This window comes from Amphiura filiformis, chromosome 7 (genome assembly GCF_039555335.1).
Source record: "Amphiura filiformis chromosome 7, Afil_fr2py, whole genome shotgun sequence".
In the NCBI taxonomy this organism is placed as follows: domain Eukaryota; kingdom Metazoa; phylum Echinodermata; class Ophiuroidea; order Amphilepidida; family Amphiuridae; genus Amphiura; species Amphiura filiformis.
Genome location: NC_092634.1, coordinates 64,335,850 through 64,363,312, shown reverse-complemented (window position 1 = coordinate 64,363,312; position 27,463 = coordinate 64,335,850). Strand labels below are relative to the sequence as shown.

Below are 27,463 nucleotides of genomic sequence, written 5' to 3'. Positions count from 1 at the left end.
CTTTCATAATCTATAGGAGTGTATGAAAGTTTAACAATATGCGTGTCACTTGTAAAGAGAGAAATTATATTCAAAAATAGAAGCGCGATGAGATACTTTTGCGTCCATTATAATGCCCGAGCCATGCAGGGATAATGCATTGGACGCATCTACATTCCGCGCAAGTGCATTATTGTGGCCAATAAAAAAAAAAACAGGGGATCTGCATTTATTAATATTTTTTATACACGACAAAAAATATCGGCTATCGACACAAGACAAATTAATCAATCAATCGAAAGGCTTTCTGATTGTCTCTGTGGTTCTAAGATTGTATGAGCCAGTGATTTCATCGTGCACAGGAAAACGAGAAGACCCGTATAATTACGTACGCCATTGAGATGATCAAACCACCTCCAAATTTCAATTATTTTTGACACATGGTGAATGGTATCAAATTAAACAATCTTAATTAAATCTGTAACATCCACCGATGTACCATCTTTAAAATCAATCAACAAAAACACATTGAGATTACGTTGTATCTCGATGTACTGAACTTCATTCTTCGTCAAAAAGAACCACGTAATCGTAGCACGATAATCTACGCCGTCTTATCCCCCATGATTTCACTAATGTTTTTCTTTGTAAATCCTGGTAGGATTATTTTTAGGTATATTTTTTATTAAATGTCATTGCAGTAAATTTATGCATATGACTAGCATTTCACTGGTACTCTTTTGACTTTATCATGGGATATAGCAATTTTATTTATTTATTTTTTAAAATAAAAAAACGGTTCCTAGATATTTTTATCTAGGATTTTAAAAATTAATAAAAAAAAAATGGCCCGATAATTTTTTGTTAAGCTGAAAGAAAAAGAAGTGGGCAAAAAAATCCGTTTTGGGGGCATTTTAGCCCACATTTGAGATGAATTTATAAAGTCTTTGCCATTTTAGATACTTTTATATACTTTAGACCAACAATTTAGCAGCTATGAGTCCCAAAAGTTTCCATAATTCCAGGATTACGACCAACCTTAACTATCATCCACAGCAGGTTAAATCTGCTGCTGATAGATCATTGATTTTTATTTCTTTGCACCAAGATTGTGAAACAATGAATTTGTAAAGTTGTATTTATACTTGTTTGCTCCTTCATTGTTTTTTATGCTTGTTGAATTAATGTTGTTTTTGGCTGTATTATCACACCGCTGCGGTGCTTAAAAAATGGCGGAGAAAAATCTAGCTGTATGTATGTATATGGTCGAATCCAACCAAAAGTGTCCACGGGCCAAAAATAGAAGTCCGAAATAAAAATGTCTCCACAATTTTTTCCTTTTGCCCATTGATTGATGACATATTGGCCTTATGTGAACCAAAAGTGCCATTACTAATCTTGAAAAATAAATCCAGGACGTGTGATAGTAAATGGGATATCAAAACCCAATGTTACCTACGAATACCACTAGGATGCTTTCACTATCGCAATACTAATCAACCTAAAACCAATGGAATATTCCCATTAACGCTTTTTTCGTGTAATGTAGACCACAGGGTGTCAGGAAAATGCTAACTCAACCAGAAAATATTTGTTTTTATTTTTATAACGCGATCAATATGATCTTAGTCAATTTATGCTAGTTTATTTTTGAAATGAAGTTTAGGTCAGTTTCTGTATTTTATTTATCAAATGAGTATGAATCAATTTACACATTGTATAAGAAAGAGTATGATATATGTTTTCAAGAATATTAGGAATTATACGCATACACCTAACGCTTTATACAATGAAAAGGTGAAGAAACCCGGGTATTCGTAGGTAACATGAGCGATTTAACAATATCTATATTGAGTTTATAGGTTTAAATTTTGCTATTATGGTAATGAATTAATAAAATGGTAGTTTTAGATCCCTTTCAGATGGTACGTCCAAATGAATAAATGCTATTACCTTAGATCAAAATTTTTTTGATGCTTTTAGCAAGATTTTGACCACTTCATTTTGATATACAAGTAGTTAATCAGCAATTTTACATAATAAATAATTGTTGAATGAATCCGTATATGGGTAATAATAGTGTCCTGGGGTACCGCTTAAAGTTTTTGACAATTAATTTCCATTGGTAGGGACACTTCATTACATATGTCATGTATTATGCTGTATTCGTAAGTAACATTTCAGTATTTGTAGGTAAGAATTAGACTTTTGGTGGATATCGCAATCAAAACTTCATTTTATAAAGCACTTTGAATGTATTATTTTCTTTTATGTGCGTTTATTGATACTTTAGACCCTATCATGTATTAATAATGTCGGTTCACAACGGTTGAAAGAGGATTGAAGTAAGAAACAAAGGCACTAAAGTGACTTTAATTTGCTTAATTGCACACAAATCGCTTAAAACCGTTATTGCAGACTTGTGAAGTCCATCTTGGAGTCAGTTACGTCTTGTGGCCTTTCGTTTGAGGGTAACTACAATTAGCTTTATACCAGGGTCCATCAATGTGTTGTCTAGATCATGAGACAATGAGAACAGTCGTTTTTTCCATGGTATTCGTAGGTAACCTTAGCGAAAACGTCAAAAGTTACCTTCGAATAAATCAATTTGGACACAAATTACTAAGAAACCAGAAGGTCGGTAAAAATTTAAAATGAAGCACACATGACAGTTGACAAATCCAAGTATTTATCTCCTTCTAATCTTCTTTGAATCTGATTTTTCTTTCAAATGAGCAGACCGTCGTCTATTTCAGTACATATTTTTCACCAATTAAGCCGTATTCAGTTTTGCATGGTGGGCACGTATGTGAATTCGCAACTTTCATTGACATATGATTTGATAGCAAACATACAGGCCTTCGTTATGTACCAATATGGGCATTGGCATGAATGGCGGTGTTTCACAATACTGTCATGATGTCAAAGTGTATTCGTAGGTAACATTCGGTTACCGAAATTTACCTACGAATACTTGCTTTTATTGTTGACATCTCAGAAATATTTAAACGCAGGTTATTGAAACTTGGTAGAAATAAAGAGTGTATTACCCTGCACCTATTGCTTAACTATTGTTTACTATTCTCTCACTTTGTGGAAATGGCACAGCTTTTAACATGTATTCGGAGGTAATGCATATTTTTTACCAAACCTACCTTTGTGCCATTTAGAATTTCTGGCAGCTAAACACAATAATAAAGATGTCCGAATACAATGCATTTCAGTATTGGACATATCAAAGCTTGTATCAATTGCGCATTTATTAGTGATTTCCATTTTTTAAAGATACATCTAGTGCTATGAAAAATTGTATTCGTAGGTAATGTAAAAAAATACCACTCAAAAAATTATCACAAAAAATTCATAATTATGTACAAATATGTGAAAATTGAACAGGCAATCTTTGAATACATACCTTTCAGGAAATCAATTTAGATTCAATCCAATGACTTCTTTTCATAACTGATTTAGATGTTTTTAAAAATACTTTAAGAAATATTTTGAAAAAATGGGTAAAAATAGCATGTTTTGGGGTCTCTGTGTCTAAGTTTTTTACAGAAGGGGGTCTTATTATATATGGCGCGAAGCGTATGATCAAGGCAAATAAACACAATACAAAAACGAATGCCAACTGATTAATACTTTTAAGTTATGGCCCTGAACATGCCGTGTACACTTTTCGTTGGATTCGACCATATATATGTATATCTACCAAAACACGTTTCAAAACGTAAAAAGGGGCCAAGTTTAAAAAATCTTTCCTGTGTGGCTTTTCACCCTTTTTTAAACTTGGTCCCATTCAGTAAAGTGGTACCGTAATAACATGAAGAATGAGTCCTAATTTCTACATGCAACAATTAGGTTTAAGACTGTTCGAAAGCGGTGCAATATGACGTAGGCTATTTATTATCAAAAACATTTGAAGGTTTATGTTTCATTATATTGCGTGTTTATAAAGAGTAGTAGAGTATTATATATACTTAGCAAATTGACTGTCTGTCAACCTGTTACATATTATAGGCCCTACATCTGTACATAAGGCGCAGGATCGCACAAGACGATGAATTCAGGGACCTTGTATGGAGGGACTGGAAACGCCTTCCATCCATTGTACCATGCGAGTTGCTGGTTTACAAATTATCCTCAGTTGAGCAAGCATTAAAAACCTCGCGTCGAGGTTTTGCCAAGTTTTAAAAATAACGGTTACTTAATGAAATAACGGTTAGTTCATGAAAAAGAAGAAGTGAAATTTAGCAAAATGCGACGAGGTTTATTTACCCGTAAGAGAGCTCTATTGTTCCGCTATTGTATCCGCTATTGTATCCACTATTGTATTCTATTCATAAAAGCTACTGCAAGAATCGCGGCAATCCCTGATATCGCTGGTGTCTACCGCCGGCGTTTCGTATATTTATTAACATTCAAAATGATCCGATACTCTTACATTTATAGACTTATTCCCTTTTTATATAATATTCAGAAATTGCAATTATGAAAACTACAAACTTTGAAAGTGAAAATATATTACCATCGAAAATATATCATATTTAAATTCTATAGAATCTATAGAGGCATTGCATGTGACGTATCATCCCGTAAATATGGCAGACTACTCAAAAGCATTCAACAAAAGCATGATTGCAATCTACCGTGACAGTTCGTCTCACACACATAACCCTGCACTACGATCAAATAGGTTGATGACAACATTTGATTGAATGGACTGTACTCCGCCATAACTACGGTGAAGGACACCGGTTCAAATTCTTTGTTTGGAGCCAATCAATAATTTCATGCAGGGCCTCTATAGATACCCAACCCAGAAGTGCCCATTTATTTTCTAATTTTTTGTAATCGCGCCCAAATATCCCCGCAAATATCTTATACACGGTTTTATTGATTCATTTTGGGCATTTCAAAGTTATAAGTCGTCAAAAATGGCAACATCCATTAATAGCAATGGTTGAGTAAACATTGTCTAAACACTAGATAAAAAGACAGCTTTGTACTACAGAGAAGATGTTTAACAATAAAATACAATAAAGGGGTTCGAACCCATGATGGGTGTGATACACAACTTGCTGCTTAATAGTTTTAGGGAAAGGTCAGTGTCTGTATGTCATCATACTATGCATACCATGCATGCAGACCCTAACATCCAGTTATATTTCAAATAAAATATGACCGAAGTTCCATGGCAAATTATAATTTCTGACGCTTGTTGACTCTTTCAACCTCTACGATTTATGATACAGACTATTTTCAATTATCAAAATATCTTTATTAGGTTTGCAGGAAATGACAGGAAAATACATACAACAATAAAATAAACATGATCAACAATCATCCCTTTTCTAACAAAATCCTAAAACACTCTCCCTAAATAATTATAATTCGAAATGATAACACCTATTCATTTATTCATAATTTATAAACCTCTCGCAAACTGGAATGTGTATGTGGTGAATTGTAATTTTAATAACCGATATATGGATTGATCTATTATGTGAGTGAAATCAAACACCGTGTCCTCGTTGCTACTCTCATGTAATCGAAGGTCGTAAAAATTAATCCGGAGGGTATTCATTACTACATCAATGAGCGTGTTTATAGTGGGAGCAGATGTGCGGTACATTGCGGTACAATTTCTACCCGGTTAGAGATTATCCGGATACTTGCCCACTATAAACACTAGCAGTATATGTATGTACGGTACATCGAAATCCTTCTCAACCGAAGGATATTGTGGCGAGATATTCCCACTATAAACACACCAGTATAAATTGTGTGCGGTATTACCGGAAGTAGGAGCTTCTTCATGATGCGTAGGATGCACGCAGTACATTCGGAACGATTCTCACCCCCAAGAGTTATCAAAACAGAAGCTACATGTTCACCGCCATGATCATATTGTTGAATGGGCTGTTTATAGCTCGCGCCACAATATTTACACATTCCCTGTGTGACCTCGGGGTCACTGCAAATGTACGATAATGTTGGTTGGTATAGAATTTGTGCGGTAACTGTGTCTCACTATAAACAGCAAGGGTATCGGTATTATATACAAGGATTATCGTATACGGTATACTCAAAATGCGGTATATTCACTATAAACACGCTCATTGATGTGGTTGCTAAATGCTCATGCATAAAATTCTTCCACATAGGCTGTTTAGCTTAATCATGTTAATCGGGAAGTGACCTCTTGAAATGATATCATCACACTGATCAGAATGATCTTTATGTTATTACAGTGCGGCCCACATAAAATGTTCAACAGAAAGTGAACGATGTTATAACTTGAGGGCTAACAAACCAACACCGCCAAATTCGACTGACGTGTACAACGTGAGAAGCTATGAGGAAATGGAACACTCGTTGTCTGATAATGCATGTGTTTATGGTTCGGATAGCGGTTACTTATCAGCTCTCGTTCCGCTTGGGTTTATTGAATACACTCTATATATAGTCATCAATATGTCGTTTCCAGTCCCTGGCTGAACTATAGGGTTCAGCTATTATTTTTTTTAATAATTCTTTTACCCCATGCAGCTGATTGGGGTGGTTACGGGTCGTTTAAAAACCACTAACCTCGAAATGAGGATGTCGAACATAGGCCCCCGCAGGGCTACAAAAAACTGGTAACCGCGAAATATGGATATCCAACTAGTTTGCCCCGCAGGGCTACAAAGAACTGCTAACCGCGAAATATGGATATCCAACTAGTTTGCCCCTCGAAGCTTCAAAAAACCACTCATCGCGAAATATGGATATCCAACTAGTTTGCCCCGCAGGGCTACAAAGAACCATTAACCGCGAAATATGGATATCCAACTACTTCGCCTCGCATGGCTACAAAGAACCACTTACCGCGCAATATCTTTTTACCTCAAAAAAAGAATTAATATCTACCAAAACACGTTTCAAAACGTAAAAGGGGCCAAGTTTAAAAATCTTTCCTGTGTGGCTTTTCACCCTTTTTAAACTTGGTCCCATTTATGAAAGTTTCTAAAGACCCATACGAAGTCATCTTTAGGCTACTTGTTTGTTTTCTTCTTGTCAGTGTTCATTTTGTAGAGTAAATTAATTAATGTTCGTGCTTGATTGAAGTTTTTCCGTAAAGACGTTATAATGTATTTTGATTTAAGCGAAAGTAGCAAATACTCACTTTGTTAAATTCTTCATCGTCTTGTGCGATCCTGCGCCTTATGTACAGATGTAGGGCCTATAATATGTAACAGGTTGACAGATAGTCAATTTGCTAAGTATATATAATACTCTACTACTGTTTATGAACACGCAATATAATGAAACATAAACCTTCAAATGTTTTTGATAATACATAGCCTACGTCATATTGCACCGCTTTCGAACAGTCTTAAACCTAATTGTTGCATGTAGAAATTAGGACTCATTCTTCATGTTATTACGGTACCACTTTACTGAATGGGACCAAGTTTTAAAAAGGGTGAAAAGCCACACAGGAAAGATTTTTTAAACTTGGCCCCTTTTTACGTTTTGAAACGTGTTTTGGTAGATGAATAATACGTTGATCAGACCCTAGTACGAATCCAAGCACAGTTACAACACTGCGCTTTGCTTGTCTTGTACATTGCGAAATGAGCCTACATGTTTGCTAGTATAATGACACGACTCTAGAAATGCCAACATCAATCTTCAAAGAACATCATCTTAAGAATTATTTCAGTATCGAAATCAGTAGGAATACCAAGCGTACGGTGTACATGTACACATTCCAGAAAAAATATAATTTTGTTTGTTCTAGCATTCTGTATCTCCACAAAATTATCACATTTTGTCTCCAAAATCCTATGTAAATGATTCTCGATGCTACACAGAAATTATTTTCGACAAAGGATAGACATTTTACACAATTTGTCATAACTTAAAAAGATATTGGGATATTTTGATGTGTTTTTGATATTTTGTAGAGCAACATGAGTAAATAATAAAATTCAACGCATACAATCGAAGGTAGTGAAAGATAATCTGATAACAATAGCTTGACAATAGCTATCAATAATCCCGTTTCCAGTCCCTTTATACACGGTCCCTGGTATATTCAACATCATCATACACTGTAAAAATGGTCTCTTAAGGGATCTGGAACGAGCGTTTTTAGCGTTTTGACAGAATTTTTTGTAGGACATGAGAGCACATCAGACATATCGAATTGCATTCTGAATACGAAGAATGTCTTTCTGATATCAAATAATTTTCATTTTTGAAATTCACGATATAATATAAATTTTATGACAAATTATTAAAATTTGATATTTTTCACATGTTTAATATATAACAGTCCTCGAAGTAAATTTTTATAAATCTAATGATATATTCTTAAAGTGTATGTAGCTGGGAGGAAAAGCCGACGATCAATTGAAAATTTTGACCTTTCATATTGAAGATATGATTTTTTTTCCCAAAAAGACCTAATTTGTTTTTGGTGTTTTGGGGAAAAAATCGATATCTTCAATACGAAAGGTCAACATTTTTGACTTTTCATCCCACCTGCATACACTTTGAGTACATATTATCAGATTTATAAAGTTTACTTCGAGTACTGTTAAATATCAAAAATATCAATTTTAATCATTTGCCATAAAATGTGTATTACATTGCGAATTTCAAAAATCCAAATTATTTGATATCAGAAGGACATTCTTTGTATTCAGAATGCAATTCGATATGTCTGATGTGCTCTAATGTCCCACAATAAATACTGTCCAAAGGTTCATACCCCACCCCTTAAAAGAACCTTTAGTAATAGCGTCTTGCAAACGCTTAACAATAAAGCATGTCTTGTCTGAAGACACGAGTCAAGATATGTTCGACTGAGACATATCTTGTAACCAGAAGACAATATAAATGCGGCTCTCAAAGCGTCTGTCAATTGACGTACGTCTTACATTTTTGACGCGTCACGCAAAATCTGGGATATGTCTTACGTAGAGGCGTGACTCTTTGTCTTTATGTAGGAAAGTGTAGGAAAATTTTCCTTAGGAGTCAAAATGAAGACAAAACACATCAGACAAGTAGTTGTGTCAGTAAACCATTCTTTTATTTCCCAGTAAACATAAATATTCCACCGAACATAGAAATCATATTTTATCGCTCAAACTGTGAGGCTTACAATGGTTACAACTACAGTTCTGTTTACAAAGCATGCGATGTGAGCGACAGTAAATCTTTTACGATACAAGTATAAAATTACTCAGGCACTGCAACCAAATTTCGCCGTTCTTGGGATCGACCATTGATCCTGTTTTGATGCTCGTAATTAATGAACTATCAAATAACTAATCAGAATTTTGGTTAATTTGTGTCGGTCAATACAAAAATTAAATGTTATCACAATTAACAGAATCCACAACTGAGCTGAGTCGACAGATGTTTGTCACAAGACTACACATGAAAGATGTTGTCTGCCTTTGAACACATATAGTAGGGTTCAATGCCCCAGTAAAGTTACTAGGACTCTTTATAGTTCCCTGATCAGGAGTGATCTTGAGTATGGAAGCTGTCTTTGGAGCGGTACATCCAACACAACATCCAGATGTTGGAAGGTGTTCAAAGACGAGCTACCAAATTCATTTTACATTATCCTGATTCCTGATCAGGATTATAAGGAGAGGCTAATACCAATTTGGACTTACTTCCCCTTACTCTCAGGAGAGACAAAAGTGATCTCTTGTTTTTTTCACAGATGTAGGGAGGGTCACTATGATATTAATATCAATAATTATGTTAAATTCAGCCAAGGGAATGGGCAGGACAATCCCACCACTAGATTATCTTCCGATATATTTAAACTTAAAATCCAACGTTGCAAAACCGAAGCGCACATGACCTTTTATTTTAATCGCATTGTGCAGCTTTGGAATCGGCTGCCTTTGTTTACAAAGACAGCCGGTTCCTTTTCTTCCTTCAAATCCGGGGTGGTTGAATTTTGAATTCTCATTTTACTCAAAATTTTTGTTCTTTGAATACATGCTCTTGGAGCTCTTACTGCAGATGCTCGAATTGCAGGCTTATTAAATTTGTGATGGGGCTGTGATGGGTTTTGGGGTTTTTTCCCCCATAAATTGTTTTCAAAAATCGAAAGGTGGGATGGTGATTTTGCACCTGTTTGTCCCATTCTTTTCGCTGGCATTTTATTCTATTTACTTTGTCTTGATTAGTATGTGCAATATTTATATATCAATATATTTGTCTTTGTAATTGTATATGAGCCAGTGATGAAGCATAATAAATAAATAAAAATAAATACATATGTCTATCACTTTTTGTTTGTTATATGTATTCTAATATTCCATTATTCGTCTGAGTGTTAGCATGGTTAGGGACATTTAACCATATTATTTTAACAAGTTGAAATTTTTGACTTGACATTTAACAACTTTCAAAGTAAACTTTATAAATCTAATGATATGTACTTAAAGTGCATGTAGCTGGGATGAAAGCCGACCATCAATTGAACATTTTGACCGTTCATATTGAAGATATACATTTTTGTCCCAAAAAGACCTAATTTGTTTTGGGTGTTTTGGGGGAAAATCATTTAGATTTATATAATTTACTTCGAGAACTGTTAAATTTCAAAAGTATCAATTTTTAATCATGTGCCATAAAATATATCAGATGTACTCTCAGGTCCCACAAAAAAGACTGTGCAAAGGTGAGTGACCCACCCCTTAAGCATTAAAGTGTTTAGGGGGTCCACCCCAAAACAATTGCGCTACAAAGAAAACGGGTGGTCAAACAGTCATGGTGATATTTTGAATAAATATTGAGTATGAACAAAGGATTGCACGTTGACTGCGCGATTTCGAAAAATGTATCAAACATCCGCTTCATTACATTGGTTTTTTACCCTTAGGGTGAAATGGAGCTCATAATACATTTCTTTAAGCTTGTGATGGACCCTCTACTTCGTTACAGTTAACAGGAATACAGTAAAGTATATAGTGATATCTTTTAACAACCAACCACCGTCAGAAAAGTTAGCGTTACGGATGAAAATCTAACTCCGTGTACGGCGAGGTACGCGTATAAAGGCGATTCGCGTAAACCGGGCGCGTAAAATGCACGCAATCTGTAAGACGCGGAACAGTCATCTATTTTTTGTAATGTTTTTCCTATTTAGGAGCTATTAAAATGTTTAAAAACGTAATTATTTCAATATTTAGAATGACTTAGTGGTACTGGTATTGTCCAAGAAACTGTGCAATACTTGATTATAAAACAATCAAGTCCCGTGAATTTCATGGTTAGAAATCTTGAGAACAATAAACTTTTGAAGGCAAATAGAATGAAATTTGCATATAACAGGTATGTTCGCCCTGCAAATAATGAACTTCCTGTAGACCCTCAAGCTCAAGCACCTGTAGCAGTATTGGATGACACAGATCTTCCAAAAGACTCATTTGAGCCAAGATGATCAGATACCTTGAGATAGGCGATCTCCCAGATGACAACAAGGAAGCTCGTAATATACTGCTAGAGTCTGAACATTATTTCTTACATGAAGGTGGGTTATTTCATATCTGGTCCACTCCAGCAAAACGTCATTTTCCTGAAAGGACCACTGTACAATTGTATGTACCGTATAGCTACATTGATACAATTTTGAATGCTCATCATGATCAAGCCCTTGCTGCTCATTTTGGATTTCACAAAACTTATGCCAGTATTCGAAAAAGATATTTTTGGAGAGGTATGTTCAAAGATATTGATAATTGGATTAGATCATGCGTTTCATGTGCTAGTAGAAAAACACCTAAGCATAAAGTAATTGCTCCGTTAATGACCATGGAAGTTCCTGGACCATTTGAGAGAGTAAGTGTCGATATTTTAGGTCCACTTCCTATATCTACTTCAGGCAGTAGATACGTCTTGTGTTTCACGGATCACTGCACAAGATGGCCAATTTTGGTCCCAATAAAAATATGGATGCTAGTACTGTAGCTCACTGTTTTTACAAAGAGGTGATATGTAATCATGGTTGTCCTAGGTTTCTTCTAAGTGACAGAGGCACACATTTCCTGTCAAAGCTGATGCTCGAAGTTTGTCGTATCATGACAACAAATAAACTCAACACCAGTTCATATCATCCTCAGTGTAATGCAGTACAAGAACGTTTTAATGCTGTTATACTAGACACTATTTCTCATTGTGTCAATAAGTTTCAAACAGATTGGGATGACCACCTGCCATCAATCCAGTTTGCGTACAGAACCAGTTCTACTGACAACAGCGTAGGATTCAGCCCCTTTTTCTTACTCTATGGAAGAGAAGCAGTCTTACCAATGGATGTTGCCTTACTGGAGCCAGAACGTTTAACAGATAGAACCGTGAGAGAACACATCAAGCAACTGGTAACTCAGCTGGAAACGACTAGGGAAATCTCCAAGCATCATCTACAGCAAAATCAACAGACCATGAAAAAGCGGTATGATCAACACGCCACTGATGTCCAATATCAGGTAGGAGACAGTGTGTTCATATATTTCCCAGTAACACAACCAGGCTTGTCCAAGAAACTGTGCAAACATTGGTGCGGCCCATACTTGATTATAAAACAATCAAGTCCGGTGAATTTCATGGTTAGAAATCTTGAGAACAATAAACTTTTGAAGGCGCCTATACATGCAAATAGAATGAAATTTGCATATAACAGGTATGTTCGCCCTGCAAATAATGAACTTCCTGTAGTCCCTCAAGCTCAAGCACCTGTAGCAGTATTGGATGACACAGATCTTCCAAAAGACTCATTTGAGCCCTTACTGGCTAAACAAACTGTCAAAGATTCAGTTAGTTTACCTGTGCCAGGATTACCTGCACATAAGAAACAAACTGACAAACTGTATGCAGTAGAAAAAGTCATCAGAGGAAAATTCGTCAACGGTAAACTGCATTACCTGATAAAGTGGCAGAACTTTTCAAGCAAGTGGGAACCTGAAGACCATCTTACTGATGCCACTCTGGACTTTTTGAAGACAAATCCTGTCAGGATAGCAGGAAAAGTGAAATAATTTAAAAATGCCAAAATATGTTTATTGTGTGTACCAAATTCAAAGTATAGACCTCTGGCAAGGCAACCGTTACTTAAAGTTTCACGGAATACCCTCACTTACGATCATTGGGTAAACCGATCATCAGACGGATAATTTGGCAAGATTTCAAATTTACAGGAATGTATATACTAGAATATACATTCTGTGGTGTCGAAAAAATGACAAATCAAGCCAACCAGAACAGTCTCTACTCCAAAAGTAGTCGAGAGTGCTCAACCACTAAAAATAGTGGGGGCGTATTATAACAAGTATACTTTACAAGTGACTAACTTTGGAATTTAGAGTGCTCAAACCCATTACAGGTGAGCTAGAGAAACAAATTCAAAGTATAGACCTCTGGCAAGGCAACCGTTACTTAAAGTTTCACGGAATACCCTCACTTACGATCATTGGGTAAACCGATCATCAGACGGATAATTTGTCAAGATTTCAAATTTACAGGAATGTATATACTAGAATATACATTCTGTGGTGTCGAAAAAATGACAAATCAAGCCAACCAGAACAGTCTCTACCCAAAAGTAGTCGAGGGAATTTATGCTCAACCACTAAAAACAAATTGGGGCGTATTATAACAAGTATACTTTACAAGTATATTCTAGATACTTCTTTGAATTTAGGTTATCCGTCTCAAACCCATTGTTTGAAAAATGACATACCAAGCTCACCTGTATGATACTCAAAAGTGTCGAGAGTGCTCATGGTATTATAACAAGTATAGCTTATGACTAACTTTGGAATTTAGAGCTTGAGAACACAAATTCCAAAGTATAGTCACTTGTAAAGTATACCGTTATAATACGCCCCAAAGTTTTAGTGGAATGAGCACCTCGACTTACTTCATTGGGTAAACTGATTCATGAGTTGGATTGATTTGTCATTTTTCGAACCACAGAATGTATATTCTAGTATATACATTCCTGTAAATTTGAAATCATGACAAATTATCCGTCTGATGATCAGTTTACCCAATGATCGTAAGTGAGGGTATTCTCAAACTTTAAGTAACGGTTGCCTTGCCAGGGCGTCTATACTTTGAATTTGTTTCTCTAGCTCACCTGTAATGGGTTTGAGCACTCTAAATTCCAAAGTTAGTCACTTGTAAAGTATACTTGTTATAATACGCCCCCACTATTTTTAGTGGTTGAGCACTCTCGACTACTTTTGGAGTAGAGACAGTTCTGGTTGGCTTGATTTGTCATTTTTCGACACCACAGAATGTATATTCTAGTATATACATTCCTGTAAATTTGAAATCATGACAAATTATCCGTCTGATGATCGGTTTACCCAATGATCGTAAGTGAGGGTATTCCGTGAAACTTTAAGTAACGGTTGCCTTGCCAGAGGTCTATACTTTGAATTTGTTTCTCTAGCTCACCTGTAATGGGTTTGAGCACTCTAAATTCCAAAGTTAGTCACTTGTAAAGTATACTTGTTTATTGTGTGTATATATTTATTGGTAATGTCGTGAAAATTTAATGAAATGAAATGATTGCCTGCAAGAGGTACCGGAATCGGACATGTTATTCAGGCATTTTGTGTAAACATTTAAGAATAAAATGTACTCACTAAATAAAGACGTGATGTCGACCAGCCAGCTCGCAATCAACTGATTCAACAAGGGCGGGGCAGTCTTTGCCAAGCTGGCTTAGTCGTCAATGCGCCGACTCATAAATAGTTAAAAAGGTTAGGTTAACGAGGTCATGGTGTCTCCATCCGATTATAATGAAATCGGGAACGGGGCTCCATAACACTGGTATGATAAATTCGTTATTAGGTTCATACACTTCGCGCACGATAATTTCCCGTACCATACCGACGCTGAACCTAATAACTAATAATACTAGAGGTTCCAGGGCATAGACATACTTGTTTGTCTGGGTTTCAGAGTACCGCGATCTCTCATCTCCTCGCACGAGTTCAAAAAGCGGCCCGTAAAGTCAGATATGTGAAGTGAATACGGAAATGAACATGATGAGAATAATAATACCAGTCGGACCCCTGGAATATCCATGATAGAATTAGGGAATGACCAAGCAAACTCAAAAGCGTTTTATAATGTTTTCAAAATAATGTTGTTTGGTTTTTGTCACAATTTTAATAAAACTAAATGTTGGCTTATATAAAAGTCAGGAAAATTCATTTTTAAAATGTTGCCAAAATGTTATTATAAAATATTGTTGGATAAAAATCTTCTGCGGATGTTTTTAAAAATGCTTTGTGCTTGCTACCTAAATGTTAATGATTCCGCCGCCACCGTCAGTGGGTGAATATAGACAAAGAAAGAAAAAATGCATTCATCAAAAGAGTTAGTGACATTTTACATCCTTCTATTGTGAAACTGGCATATTTTACGTAATCTACATTGCAGGTTCGTAAACAGGTGTTTTATCAGAGCCGAAGACTTTGTTATATCCGTAGAATTTGACATCAGCGACAATACCTCTACCACGACCCTTTCCTCCACGACCGTTGCGTAACTTTTTGGACACATCCGCGACAAACTTCAAGTGGAGATGTTTAAGAGGACTAAGTACGCGATTTTCGTAGGTATTGTAGATAATCCAAGTGTATTTACTCCTGGTGCATGATCCACGATGTAAACATGGTTCGTGGGCTATGTTGAAGTTACCACCCTGTAATGGAAATGAATAATAGTAATAATGAAGATAGTAAGAAAGTTGATTCTGCAAATGATGAATAACAACAACAACAACAACAACAACAACAACAACAACAACAACAACAACAACAACAACAACAACAACAACAACAATAATAATAATAATAATAATAATAATAATAATAATAATAATATTAATAATAATAATAATAATAATAATAATAATAATAATAATAATAATAATAATAATAATAATAATAATAATAATAATAATAATAATAATAACAATAACAATAACAATAACAATAATAATAATAATAATAATAATCACTTCATTCCTCACTAAATATTCACCAAAAATACCAAGAGCCCAGCGCCTGCACCAATAGGCAGACAAAATGCAGAGAGAAGTTATCTACATCAACCACGTCATGGACCCGTAGCTTGCTGGAAGAGCGTGAGTGAAAACAGAATGATGCAATTCGCCTATTGATTGCTATTGTTTTGGCTATTGTTTTGGTCGACATTGTTTTATCTCCCAAAACCATCCTCATTGGCGTGCTAGACTAAACCATATTAAGAATTTCGACATTCTATGGTGTCAAAAACATGTTATGGTGTAAATAATTCCTTGCTGCTCCCTCCACAATGTTTATTATGTTTACCAGGCAAAAAATATCATCGGTATTTCCAAAATCCGCTACTGGTTGCGATGCAAATCATGCCATGAGCATGGCATGTTCATGCCACGAGCATGGCATATTCATGCCATGAACATGTCAAAACATTCGGATTCTTTTGTTTTGTATGTGGCATGAACATGCCATAAATCTTCTATCAAGGATTCATGGGTGATTAATTTTGAACCCATTAAAAATGAAATTGACGCCCAAGTAGGGAAAATATGACATTGACTATAATCCATGCCCATGAGTTACCCATGAATAAGGAATTAATGGGCATGGAAGTAGAGAGAATTTGACACTGCCCACGAGTTACCCATAAACATGCCCTGAACATGTCAAGGCTCTGACTAAACACAAGCCAAATAAAGCATGCAAGGACATGAATATTCATGTGTGAACTTGAACAACCCATCAAAAATTCCAAAATTCATTCATGTTCATGGCAAGATCTTGGCATGTGCATGGGCATGACTCATGCCTAAAGTTTTGCCTGGGATAGGGTATCTGGATACCTGCATAAAAGACTAGATTTGTGCACATATCTATCACGCAAATCATAAAATCCATTTTTATGCGTAAGCCTTGCATAAGAATGCACAATGACTAGGTTGTATGCATTTTAGTTATTATGTTGCACTTGATATGTTGCACTTGATATTAACACTGGTCATAATCGAAATGAGACCGGGTCATTATCTTACATATAATCGGAAGACTTTCTTGGGGAACTCGAGGACAATCTTCCAGGAGTTGTAGTAAGCGGTAATAGGAATGTGTATCTCTCCAACAAATCCTCCAATCCAAACGTCATCTCCTATGGTAGTTTTGAAGTGTTGTGGTTCTGGACCAGCTGAAATTAAAAAAAAATATTCTTATTTATCATGATAGATGAATGGCCGTTGGATTATTATAATTAATGTTGACATATTTCGTTAAAAGTAACAGGCAGCATAATGTAAATTCTTCTACATAGTGCACAGAGCAGTTTTGTGGGGTTGCCCAAAACATTCCCTGATTTCAAATTATAAGTTTGGGTTTCTCTTTTGTTCAGAAACCAAAAATCAATTGATTAAAAAGCAGAGCTGATCTGGTCTTTTGAAATCTGATTATGTCTTACTTTAGATAGGTCTGTCGTAGGTGGCATACTTTCATGCCACCGTATAATTACACCCCAAGTTCTAGGCCTAGATATCATGCGCGTATATTGAGGGGGAGGGGAGCTTTCTTTGTTTGTATGAAACATAAACGATGCATGATGATGTCGATGATTTGATTATGAAGTTTATTCTCTCCGGTAAGCAGACCCCACACCTCTTACTTCCCCCTCTCCCCCATCTATGTAACCTCCTCTTCCCTAAGTGTCTCCTTCCCCCTCCTCGCAACCCCTACATTCGATATCTCCTCTATCTCGAGTTTTCCTCCCCCTTTCGACCTGCCAAAAATGCTTGCCACCCCCCCCCCCACCACCACCCTTTGACCTGCCAATAAATCTTTCCCCCCCCCCCTATTATTCACCACCCCGAGAATACACATAATTATTGCACCACCCCTAATATCTCGAGTAATAAATAAAAGTCAATAATTAAACCAGCCTAGATATTGGAAGTCATATAGCTTTCTATATACTGATATAGGCCTATCGATCGTATGCATGCGACACACATATAAAAAGAGAAGTGTATAATAATGTATATATCACTCAACTATTGTCTGTTCTCAGGGTATTCTGTTGTTATATCGGTGGAAATATTTCGATAGTCTATATTTTTTCACAGTAAAATAAGCCTTGGCTTTTCCAAAACTAAATACCTTTACTACACGCTTTCAAATGTAGATTGACTTAAGCGACTTCTTTGCTCGTGAATATTGCACTGCGAAATTTAAAAACTTCTTTTGTATAGTTTGATCAAGGTAACTTCAAACCTGATTTCCGATTACATGACAAACTGTAAAACAGATCAAATGGACAAATAGGGGGCCTTCGGGTGACAGAGCATGTGTTCGTAAAAAAATATGGGGTCTTTGGGTAACAGCGACGCTGAAATTGACGGTCTTAACAGCCTTACATACGCGTCAGCTCCAAAGTGGGAGTGCCCCGGACTGTTTTCCCTCTTTAAAAACATGAAAAAGAGTGGACATATCACTCACAAGTAATAGTGGAATTTTCAACTCCAAAAATGTTTAAGCCCTGTCATTTTCCCCTTGAAACCTTTAGTAAATTTTCGTGCAATTTAAGTGTTTGGTACTTACGTAAGACAAGGAGCTTAATCGTAGACCTAGGGTCTGAGGAGACAAGCACAGAGTCAAAGGAATCTTCGTCTACAAAACTACAGTCTATCGTCTTCAAGTTGTCCTCCTTTCGAGCGGTGTAGACCATTGTTGAGAGACGCTTGCCTTTTCGGTCATTAAATCCTAAACCGTTGGATTGATACATCTGGACATACTCATTGACGTCAATGCCATCAGTGTTATCGCTCGTGACATCCTGGTTCCCTAGTTGCCATTGCATATCCATGTGGTCGTTGTTTAGGGTATTCAAGCCTCCTGCGTGCACTGTTGGACATAAGAACTTAACAATGGCTCCCTCTTGAATACGGAAATACCGTTCGTTAATACTATCAGCATCCATCACGCCGTCGTATGTTCGAATATAGTCTTCCTCAAAAGGTGCTGAAGGGGAGAAAAGTGAGAGAGGGGAGAGGAGATGAAAAGGAATACAAAGAAAGTTTTTTTAATAAAATGCACTTTGTAGAAAAACAACATACAGGGTGTCCCAAAAAAAAGAGGCCCCTCATTGCGATTAAATATATTTTGGTATGTAAAGAAACCTTTTATCGTTAGCTTTAAAAAACCAAAACAATTATTTCAATCGGTTCACAACTTTTGAAGATATGCCCTTTTGAATAAAAGTACCCGTTTTTTACTCTGTCCACGGATAGCAAACAGAGTGGTTGGGATGGCTCATGCTGTGGAGTGGCCTGCACGATCACCTGACCTCACACCACTTGATTTTTTTTTCTTTGTGGCAAAATCCAAGATCTTCGCAAAAGTATTACTGAATGCATGTATCCGGCGCACAGGGATGGTAGGCAACGCAATTGATGCAATGAGAACCAGGGCTGAAACCTGTATTCGTCAAGGAGGCAACCAGGTAGAGGGCAGAGCAGCAAAGTAAACTCACTTCAGAAGAACCAAAGACAAACCAAACAGCCTTTTAGGGTTACCTTTTATCCTAAAAAGAGAAATGACTTATGTTGTAAAGAAAAATAAAACAAAAAGGCATAAATAACCAAGAAAAAATAAGTAATTGCAAGTAAAGCAAAAGAAGTCCCATTCGGCAATGTTCGGCATCCAATGACACTATTAACAAAAGCCATTGCCATAACCCACCGGTAAAGCCCATTCCATAATTAAAGTTCTTTTGAGGAATGTTTGATATTCATGCATGGTATGTGTACTTCTCGCTTTTCAATCTTTGAAGTAGCCAAACCTTCTCCGTGGACAGAGTGAAAAACGGGTACATTTCTTTAAAAGAGCATATCTTTAAAAGTTGTGAGCCGATTGATATAATTGTTTTGGTTTATTAAAGCTAACGAGTCAAGGTTTTCTTACATACTAAAATATATTTGATCAACTCGTCTGAAATAGGAGAAAAAGAGGGAAAAATGAGGGGCCTCTTTTTTTGGGACACCCTGTATAATAAACATGAAAAATTAAGCTGATTTTGCACACGGTCAGTTTGCATGCAATCGCGGTGCATGGAATTTGTTGCAGCCCGCTACCTACACTCCGTGTATTCCTGGATATATGCATGCTTGTTGGCGACCTTTGAAAACACCCCCTTTTTCATCGCATTTCAGGGAAAACGCCCTTTTTAACAATTTCTTTAATTGTTTGCTCTTTGCCCCTTTTTTCGCTAAAACGCGAACGATATTGGCAGAAACGTGCAAGGGTGAGTTTGATTGAAAATGCTGATTAAAATATTTTTATTGTTTAAATGTGATATGATCAAGGGAATGAGTCACATGTCGGCAATTTTCAATTAGAAGTTTTTTTACAACATTTTCTGGCACTTTACGAATGCTACATTTTGATGCAAATCCTCTTAAAATCGGACATCTGGTTACCGAGTTATGAGCAATTTATCAATGGCTAAAAACATAAAACAAAAAAAAATTAGGGCCCACCACCTCCAAAATGTCGGGGGGACATACCCACCAAAAAATTTTGATGTGCCCCCGGTCTTACTATAGCTTACTTACCATGATTTGTACACACATTACAAGAAAAAACTATATTTGCCAATATCTCGAACAATATTGGCGACAATTGATCAAGTCACAACTGCTCTTTGGCTCACATCCATGGCTAAACGCTGATGAAACTGTGTACACCATGCCGGGTGCTCCGAAATGAAACTCCGATGATTTGAGTAATCAACTTTTTCACGTGTTTAGTTACAGCGGTTAATACAAAGGCAGAGGATGATTTAAGGAAGCTCCATCATGCACTGTAAAAGTGTTATCACACGAGTTTCAACTGCCACTTTACTTTTCAAATCCCATTGAACTCTGTGCAAAAGATGTTGTTTTAGAATTGCCCGTGTGTCATTATTACTTGGTCGATTTCAAATCTAAAGTGATGTATGCATGAAGGATAATTCACACCTTCCGTAGATAACATAAAATGTGAAATCTACCAACTTTTTGAAGGTGTTTTTATTGTAAATATATCTGTCCAAATTCAAATTTAACCATGCACGTGTGTATGCACTGGGCGGGCAGTGGTGTCATGTTCACTCACACAGCTGTGCTAACCGCAAGACTTGCTGGGAAGTGCTTAAATCATCCTCTGACAAAGGTCAATTAAAATGACAAAGTCTAGTGCATGCTGAGTAGACATTGACTCATTTCATTGTCTTACTCCGGGGGGGGCACTTAACACAAATGACCATACGGGTATGCTCCCCGAAAAGACCCCCTTTTTTGGATTTCGCAGCTCCTATATTTGACCAAAATAGAACTCCGAAAGACCCTTAATTTTGATCAGGCGATTTTCAACCAAAAACAAAAGAAAGACCCTAAATTTTGACTGTTCGCAGCTCCAAAAGTCCCCATTTTACTTGTTCGCAGCCCGGTTCCAAAAGACCGGTACGCCGTCAGCTCCAAAAGACCCACCACCCCGGGCCCACCACCTCCAAAATTTCGGGGGGGTGACATCCCACCAAAATTTTTCGATGTACCCCAGGTCTTACTATAGCTTACTTACCATGATTTGTACAAATGATACCGACATCATCGGAGTGATCGCAGCTGCTGTTTGAGGGATACTCGGTATGTGGACAGAAGTCAATTCTCTCTTCGGTGCCGTTGCAGCCTAAATCACCATAGATAATGCTTCCATTGCCTTCAGGGAACACGTTGTTTACAACACACGTGCGTGTCTATGTGGCAATCCTAATTGGCGGCAGATTACCTTGGTATCATTATAATCGAAGCTGTTGCCACTGCCACATATGGTTCCCCAAGAACCAGTTATATTAATTTCAACACGTCCAGAATAGATACTGCTACCACCGACTAGCCGTAATTCTGATGGATAGCTCTCTGAAAGAAAATTAATTATTACATTTCCAAATGACATTATAAAGACATTTACTATGTTTCTGGAATTTAGCTATAAGTTTTGGAATGCATTGTGATTTTTACAACATTAGATTTGGTTAAGGGGGTACTACACCCCTGTGACAATGTTTTGCCTATTTTGCATTTTCTCAAAAATTATAGCATATTGGTGACAAGTAAGATATATATATTATAGGGGCAAGGACTCCAACTACTCCACTGGAAAATTCAGCAACTCAAAGCAAGTAGTTATTGATTTATTGATCAAATATTGGTTTTCCCTCATTTTTGACTGTAACTCCACAACTGTTGTCTGCGCTGAAATAAAATTTCCAGTGCAGTAGTTGTAGTCCTTGCCCTATAATATACATATCTTACTTGTCCCCAATGCGCTATAATTTTTGAGAAAATGCAAAAATAAACACAAAATTGAGCAGGGGTGTAAGACCCCACCCCACCCCCAAAAAAATTACAACCCCTTGCAACTCCAACTACCCCCCGTGTAACGATTGAACGGTCCTTAACTATCGAATTATTGATATTGCCATTTTGTGTAACACCCGAGGTGGGGGGGGGGGGCAATTCAATATGAAATTGATCTATGATTTTTGTCACTCAGTGAGAGCAAAAATTTGAGGTCATTGGGAGAGTGACGGACCTTTTGGACCTACTAAAATTACGTGCGCATTGCGCAATACCCCCGGGGCAATACCATTACTTTTGTTTAAATTTAGTGAAAATGAAGAGTGAAAAGCTGATGAAAATTCTATGTAAAAATTACATAAAACCCAGCTAAATATTACTGTTTCGTTTTTATGGTAATTTAATCTTCTAATTTCAGAAATTAACTTTAGGGCTCTATGCGGAACTTTTGCTTAGTGAAGCATAAACAAACCCACCATCTTTCCACATTAGGGGCTGTGCAATAATTATGAGCCGTGGGTTAAATTTCCAAGTTGGCTCCCCCCTTGACCGGACAAAAATCGCTCCCCCTGCCACCCCTCCCCCCTTACACATGCCAATTTTTTGATCCCAATTTGCAAACTTTAAATGGTCTAGATATATGTTGCGAGCGCATATTTAAGCGTTTCCGTACTGTTTTCCTTTTAGAGCGTTTTATTTAAAAGCGCCCAATGAATGTGTGCCAAAAATCGCTTGCCCAACCAGAACGTTGTAGAGCAGGGCACAGCGTCATCATCCCTATATCTTCGTGTCAAAAATTACCGTGATAGTACGTCGAATCATCTCGTTTTTCAAAAGCTACACATGGCGATTTTGTTCGAGATAGGCCGAGCGACTCAGGCTAAGCATATCATTTACACGATATGAGATACCACAGAGCCTGTCGCAGAGTTTCTATTCTACGATTTGCGCATGATCAGTACCACATATGGTGTTGCCATTACATCTGCATGCGGCTTCCACGAACATGTAGAGGAAGATGACCATGATATAACTACATTGACTGTGTGGCAAGGGACGTCAATCAAGAAATTAATGACCTCCCAAATCTGATGGCTGATAGAGATTCCTGGAAAAGAATTGTAAACTCTTTCTCGGATGCGTCCGCAAGATAGATAGATAGATAGATAGATAACTCCATAACCGTACATCGTAGATAGGTCAAACTTGGAATGTGTTTGAAAAATCTTGGGTTACAGTTGTGTGATCATATGCAAAATTTATTTCTCGACACCCCCCCGGAAATGTTCTAGCGACGGTCATGAAAATCAGTGAATAAGTAGTCCTAAAACAGCTTGGGCCACTTTCGTATATTTGTGTAACAAAAGTGACTGAATCATGACATCATGCAGTTATTGTTAACTACATGTATACACACAACACAGGGGCACTCACATTATAGGCAATTGAACCCTACTGGTAGCGCTGTGCTGTGGTATTACGACTGAGATGAACTAGTTATCAAAAAGTATAAAAGCTCTGATTTTAGTACTTGCTCTATGTTTCAATTACTTATTCTTTTCAAAATATCTGAATTTTTAATCCGGTACAAGCTTTAACAACGGGGGAGCATGCATTTGCATGAGAAAGAAATCTACCATCTTATCCAAACTCCCGTGTTAATCAATGCACATTTTGCTTCACCGGGCCGCCCTGACTTGGTCGCGTTTGGAAGAGGTGCCACCAAACCGTAATAGGTACAAATTTCGTACTTTCTGTCAATCAAGTATGGTTTATATGTCAATCTTTAAACTATTAACATAGTCCTTATAATAACGGTGGAACGCATTGATGAGTAAATGATAGCAAACCAGTGAAAATCCCCTAAACTCCGTCAGTGGAGCTCCACCCGTACATGTCAATAGCGTCATTATCGATTGGATTAGTCGACCGTAGCGGACCTTTTGGTGCTGGGTTTCCCATGGGTGTTTTTTCCCAATGGGTGCTCCGTCTGTCAGGTCAGGTCTGGAAACCTGCTACTGGAAACCTGTATCCAGTACAACCTGCTCAGTACAACCTGCTCAGGGTCGAGCTGTCGGCGACTGAACCGGCTCCCCCACCAGTTTCCTTTGGCTACTAGTGAGGAGGGTGGCTGAACACCCGGTTGAAACGAAATACAAGATTCATCTTAAGGGCGTCGGCTCTGGAGAGCCAACGGCGGCCATCCAGCAAATCCATTAATGCAGAAGGACCCGGCCACCCACTGCATTTACTTTTAGCCAAGATAGTTTATATGAGAGGTCGTAATCAATGTAGAAACCCGGCATCTAGTGGTGGGACCCGCAGGCCTGACGATGCGTCAATGGCTACTGGGGAAGAGGAGCATGTTGTTCCGACTAGGCACAGCTGTAATGACGCAGAGTGTACTGCCGACAATCCTGAGCATGAAAGGAGCAGCATGAACCTGAGAAAACATCAAGTCATAGGAACATGGAATGTTCAAGGTATGACTGCTGGGAAGCTGGAGATCGTTACAAAAAGAATGATAGAGCAACACATTTGTGTACTGGGCATCTCGGAAACATGGTGGCTCAACCAAGGACGTTTTACCACAGACAACGGATACACAGTGATTTATTCAGGCAAAGATGAAGGAAAGCGGGAGTTTGGAGTTGGTTTCATCTTGGACAGGAATACAGCTTCAACCCAATCAGCGACAGAATCATCTCTCTCAGACTGCATGGTCACCCTTTCAACATATCAATTGTCCAGGTTTATGCACCAACATCCACTGCATCTGATGAAGTGATGGAAAACTTTTATGGTCAGCTCCAAGATGTCCTGGATAAGATTCCAAGCAAAGATATGCTTATCATCTTGGGAGACTGGAACGCAAAAGTTGGCAAGTCTGACATCAAATCAAGGTCAATTGGAAAGTTTGGATTGGGAGAAAGAAACGATCGTGGAGACAGTTTGGAAGAGTTTTGTCAGGCAAACGACCTGATTGTTGGAAACACCCTCTTTCAGCAGCACCCCCGCAGACTATGGACTTGGATGAGCCCTGGCGGAAATGTGAAAAATCAGATTGATTATATTTTGCTTAAAAGAAGATGGCGCTCTTCATTGTTCAGTGTGCGAACCAGACCAGGAGCAGACTGCGGCAGTGACCACCAGCTACTTGTCGCACGGATGAAGCTGAAACTTAAAGCAAAGAAGCGAGTGACACCACCAATGAGATTTGATGTGGACAAAATCCCAGAGCGATACACAGTTAGCGTGGGGAACCGATTTGAGGCACTTCTTCGAAGGGATGAGGAAGAACTCTCTCCAAACGAATTGTGGGAAGAAATGAAGGAAGCAGTGCTAAGAGCAGAGGAAAACATCACAAAGAAGAAGAAAAAGAAGCAGCCCTGGATATCTAAGAAGACAATAGAGCTTGCTGATAAGAGACAGGAAGCCAGAAAAAAAGAGACATGTCAGAATGGAGGAAACAACACATAGAAGTAACAAAAGCAGTCAGAGCTGATCAACGAGACTTTGTTGAGAGGAAATGTGAGGATATGGAAAGAGCAGGAAGCGACTCCAAGAAGGTGTTTGCTTTGGTAAAGGAACTGACTCAAAAAACTTCAGCAAGATCTGATGTCATAAATGATAGAAATGGCACCACGCTTACAGAGAGCGAAGACATCAAGACCCGATGGGCAGAATACTGTACTGAGCTTTATGAACAGAAAGCAGAAGAGGAACCCACCATCAATGTTTCAGGTGAAATTGACCCTGAACCACCACCCCTACTGGATGAAGTTCGTAAATCAATGAAGGAGATAAAAAATGGGAAATCACCAGGCTGTGATGAGATTCCAGGTGAACTGTGGAAGGCATCTGGTGAGCAAGGTGTGATCATCATGTGGAATGGCCTAAGGACTGGAAGAGAGCAGTATTTATCCCGATACCAAAGAAAGGAAATATCAAAGAGTGCTCAAACCATCGAACCATCAGCCTAATTAGTCACGCCAGCAAGATTCTTCTCAAGATCATCAACAACAGAATGAGACAGAGGCTCGAGACCGAGATAGCAGACGAACAGGCCGGGTTTAGAGCAGGAAGAGGCACCAGGGATCAAATTGTCAATATGCGAAATATCATTGAAAAATGCAGAGGACATTCCAACCCACTCTACCTTTGTTTCATCGATTACAGCAAGGCTTTTGACTGTGTCAACCATCAAGGAACATCATGCGGGATATGGGATTCCCCGGTCATGTGGTGAAGCTCATCAGTACGCTATACCAGAATCAGGAATCTTCAGTCAGGACGAGTAGAGGTGACTCAGAGTGGTTCCAAATTGGCAGAGGTGTGATACAAGGGTGCATTTTGTCTCCTCAGCTCTTCAACATCTATGCTGAGAGCATCATGAGAGATGTTTTGGAAGACTTTGGAGGAGGTGTTACCATAGGTGGTCAGCGGATCACAAATCTCAGATATGCAGACGACACAACCCTGGTTTGCAGTAGCAAAGAGGAATTGATGGATCTATTGAAAGCAATAAAATCGGCAAGTGAAAAGAGGCGACTGATCTTGAACACAAAGAAGACGAAAGTCATGATTGTAGACGTAGGTAGAAATGACACAGATGCAAACTTTTCCTTAGAAGGTGATTTCATTGAAGAGGTGGAAAGCTTTGAATTTTTGGGTTCCATCATTAACACCAAAAGTGACTGCACCCAGGAGATAAAACGAAGATTGGCAATAGCTCGAGTTGTAGTCTCAAACCTGACCAAACTGTGGAAAAGTAAACTTCCTTCATCCCTCAAGGTTCGTTTGCTAAAATCAACAGCATTTGCTGTGGCATCATATGGATCTGAATCCTGGACGATGAAACTATCTGACAGGAAGAGGCTGGATTCTTTTGAGCTGTGGTGCTATCGACGAATCCTGAGGATTCCATGGACTGCGAGGAAAACAAATGAGTGGGTTCTCCAAGAGCTTGGAGTTCAGATGACCTTGCGAGCCGATATCATTTCTAGAAAGTTATCATACTTTGGCCAC

General features: G+C 37.8%; 3 protein-coding genes across 3 annotated transcripts in view; 1 reads left to right on the top strand and 2 right to left on the bottom strand.

Moving 5' to 3' along the window:
- Positions 1–11,308: 11,308 nt before the first annotated feature.
- LOC140157466 (uncharacterized) lies at positions 11,309–13,053 on the top strand. Its single transcript, XM_072180669.1, has 2 exons — positions 11,309–11,530; positions 12,186–13,053. The coding sequence occupies exons 1-2, from the start codon at positions 11,525–11,527 to the stop codon at positions 13,032–13,034; spliced, it is 855 nt and encodes a 284-aa protein (XP_072036770.1). The 5' UTR covers positions 11,309–11,524; the 3' UTR covers positions 13,035–13,053.
- A 1,564-nt stretch (positions 13,054–14,617) lies between these two features.
- LOC140156427 (uncharacterized) lies at positions 14,618–21,812 on the bottom strand. The gene is made up of 4 exons (XM_072179375.1): positions 21,657–21,812; positions 18,639–19,058; positions 17,090–17,238; positions 14,618–15,715 (listed from the first exon to the last, which is right to left on the bottom strand). The coding sequence occupies exons 2-4, from the start codon at positions 19,015–19,017 to the stop codon at positions 15,440–15,442; spliced, it is 804 nt and encodes a 267-aa protein (XP_072035476.1). The 5' UTR covers positions 19,018–19,058; positions 21,657–21,812; the 3' UTR covers positions 14,618–15,439.
- Positions 21,812–27,463, bottom strand: part of LOC140156428 (uncharacterized) — a 23,438-nt gene continuing 17,786 nt past the window's right edge. The window contains exon 4 of the mRNA XM_072179376.1: positions 21,812–21,994. Coding sequence (XP_072035477.1) covers positions 21,813–21,994 — 182 coding nt within the window. The 3' untranslated portion in view covers position 21,812. The remainder of the gene's footprint in view (positions 21,995–27,463) is intronic.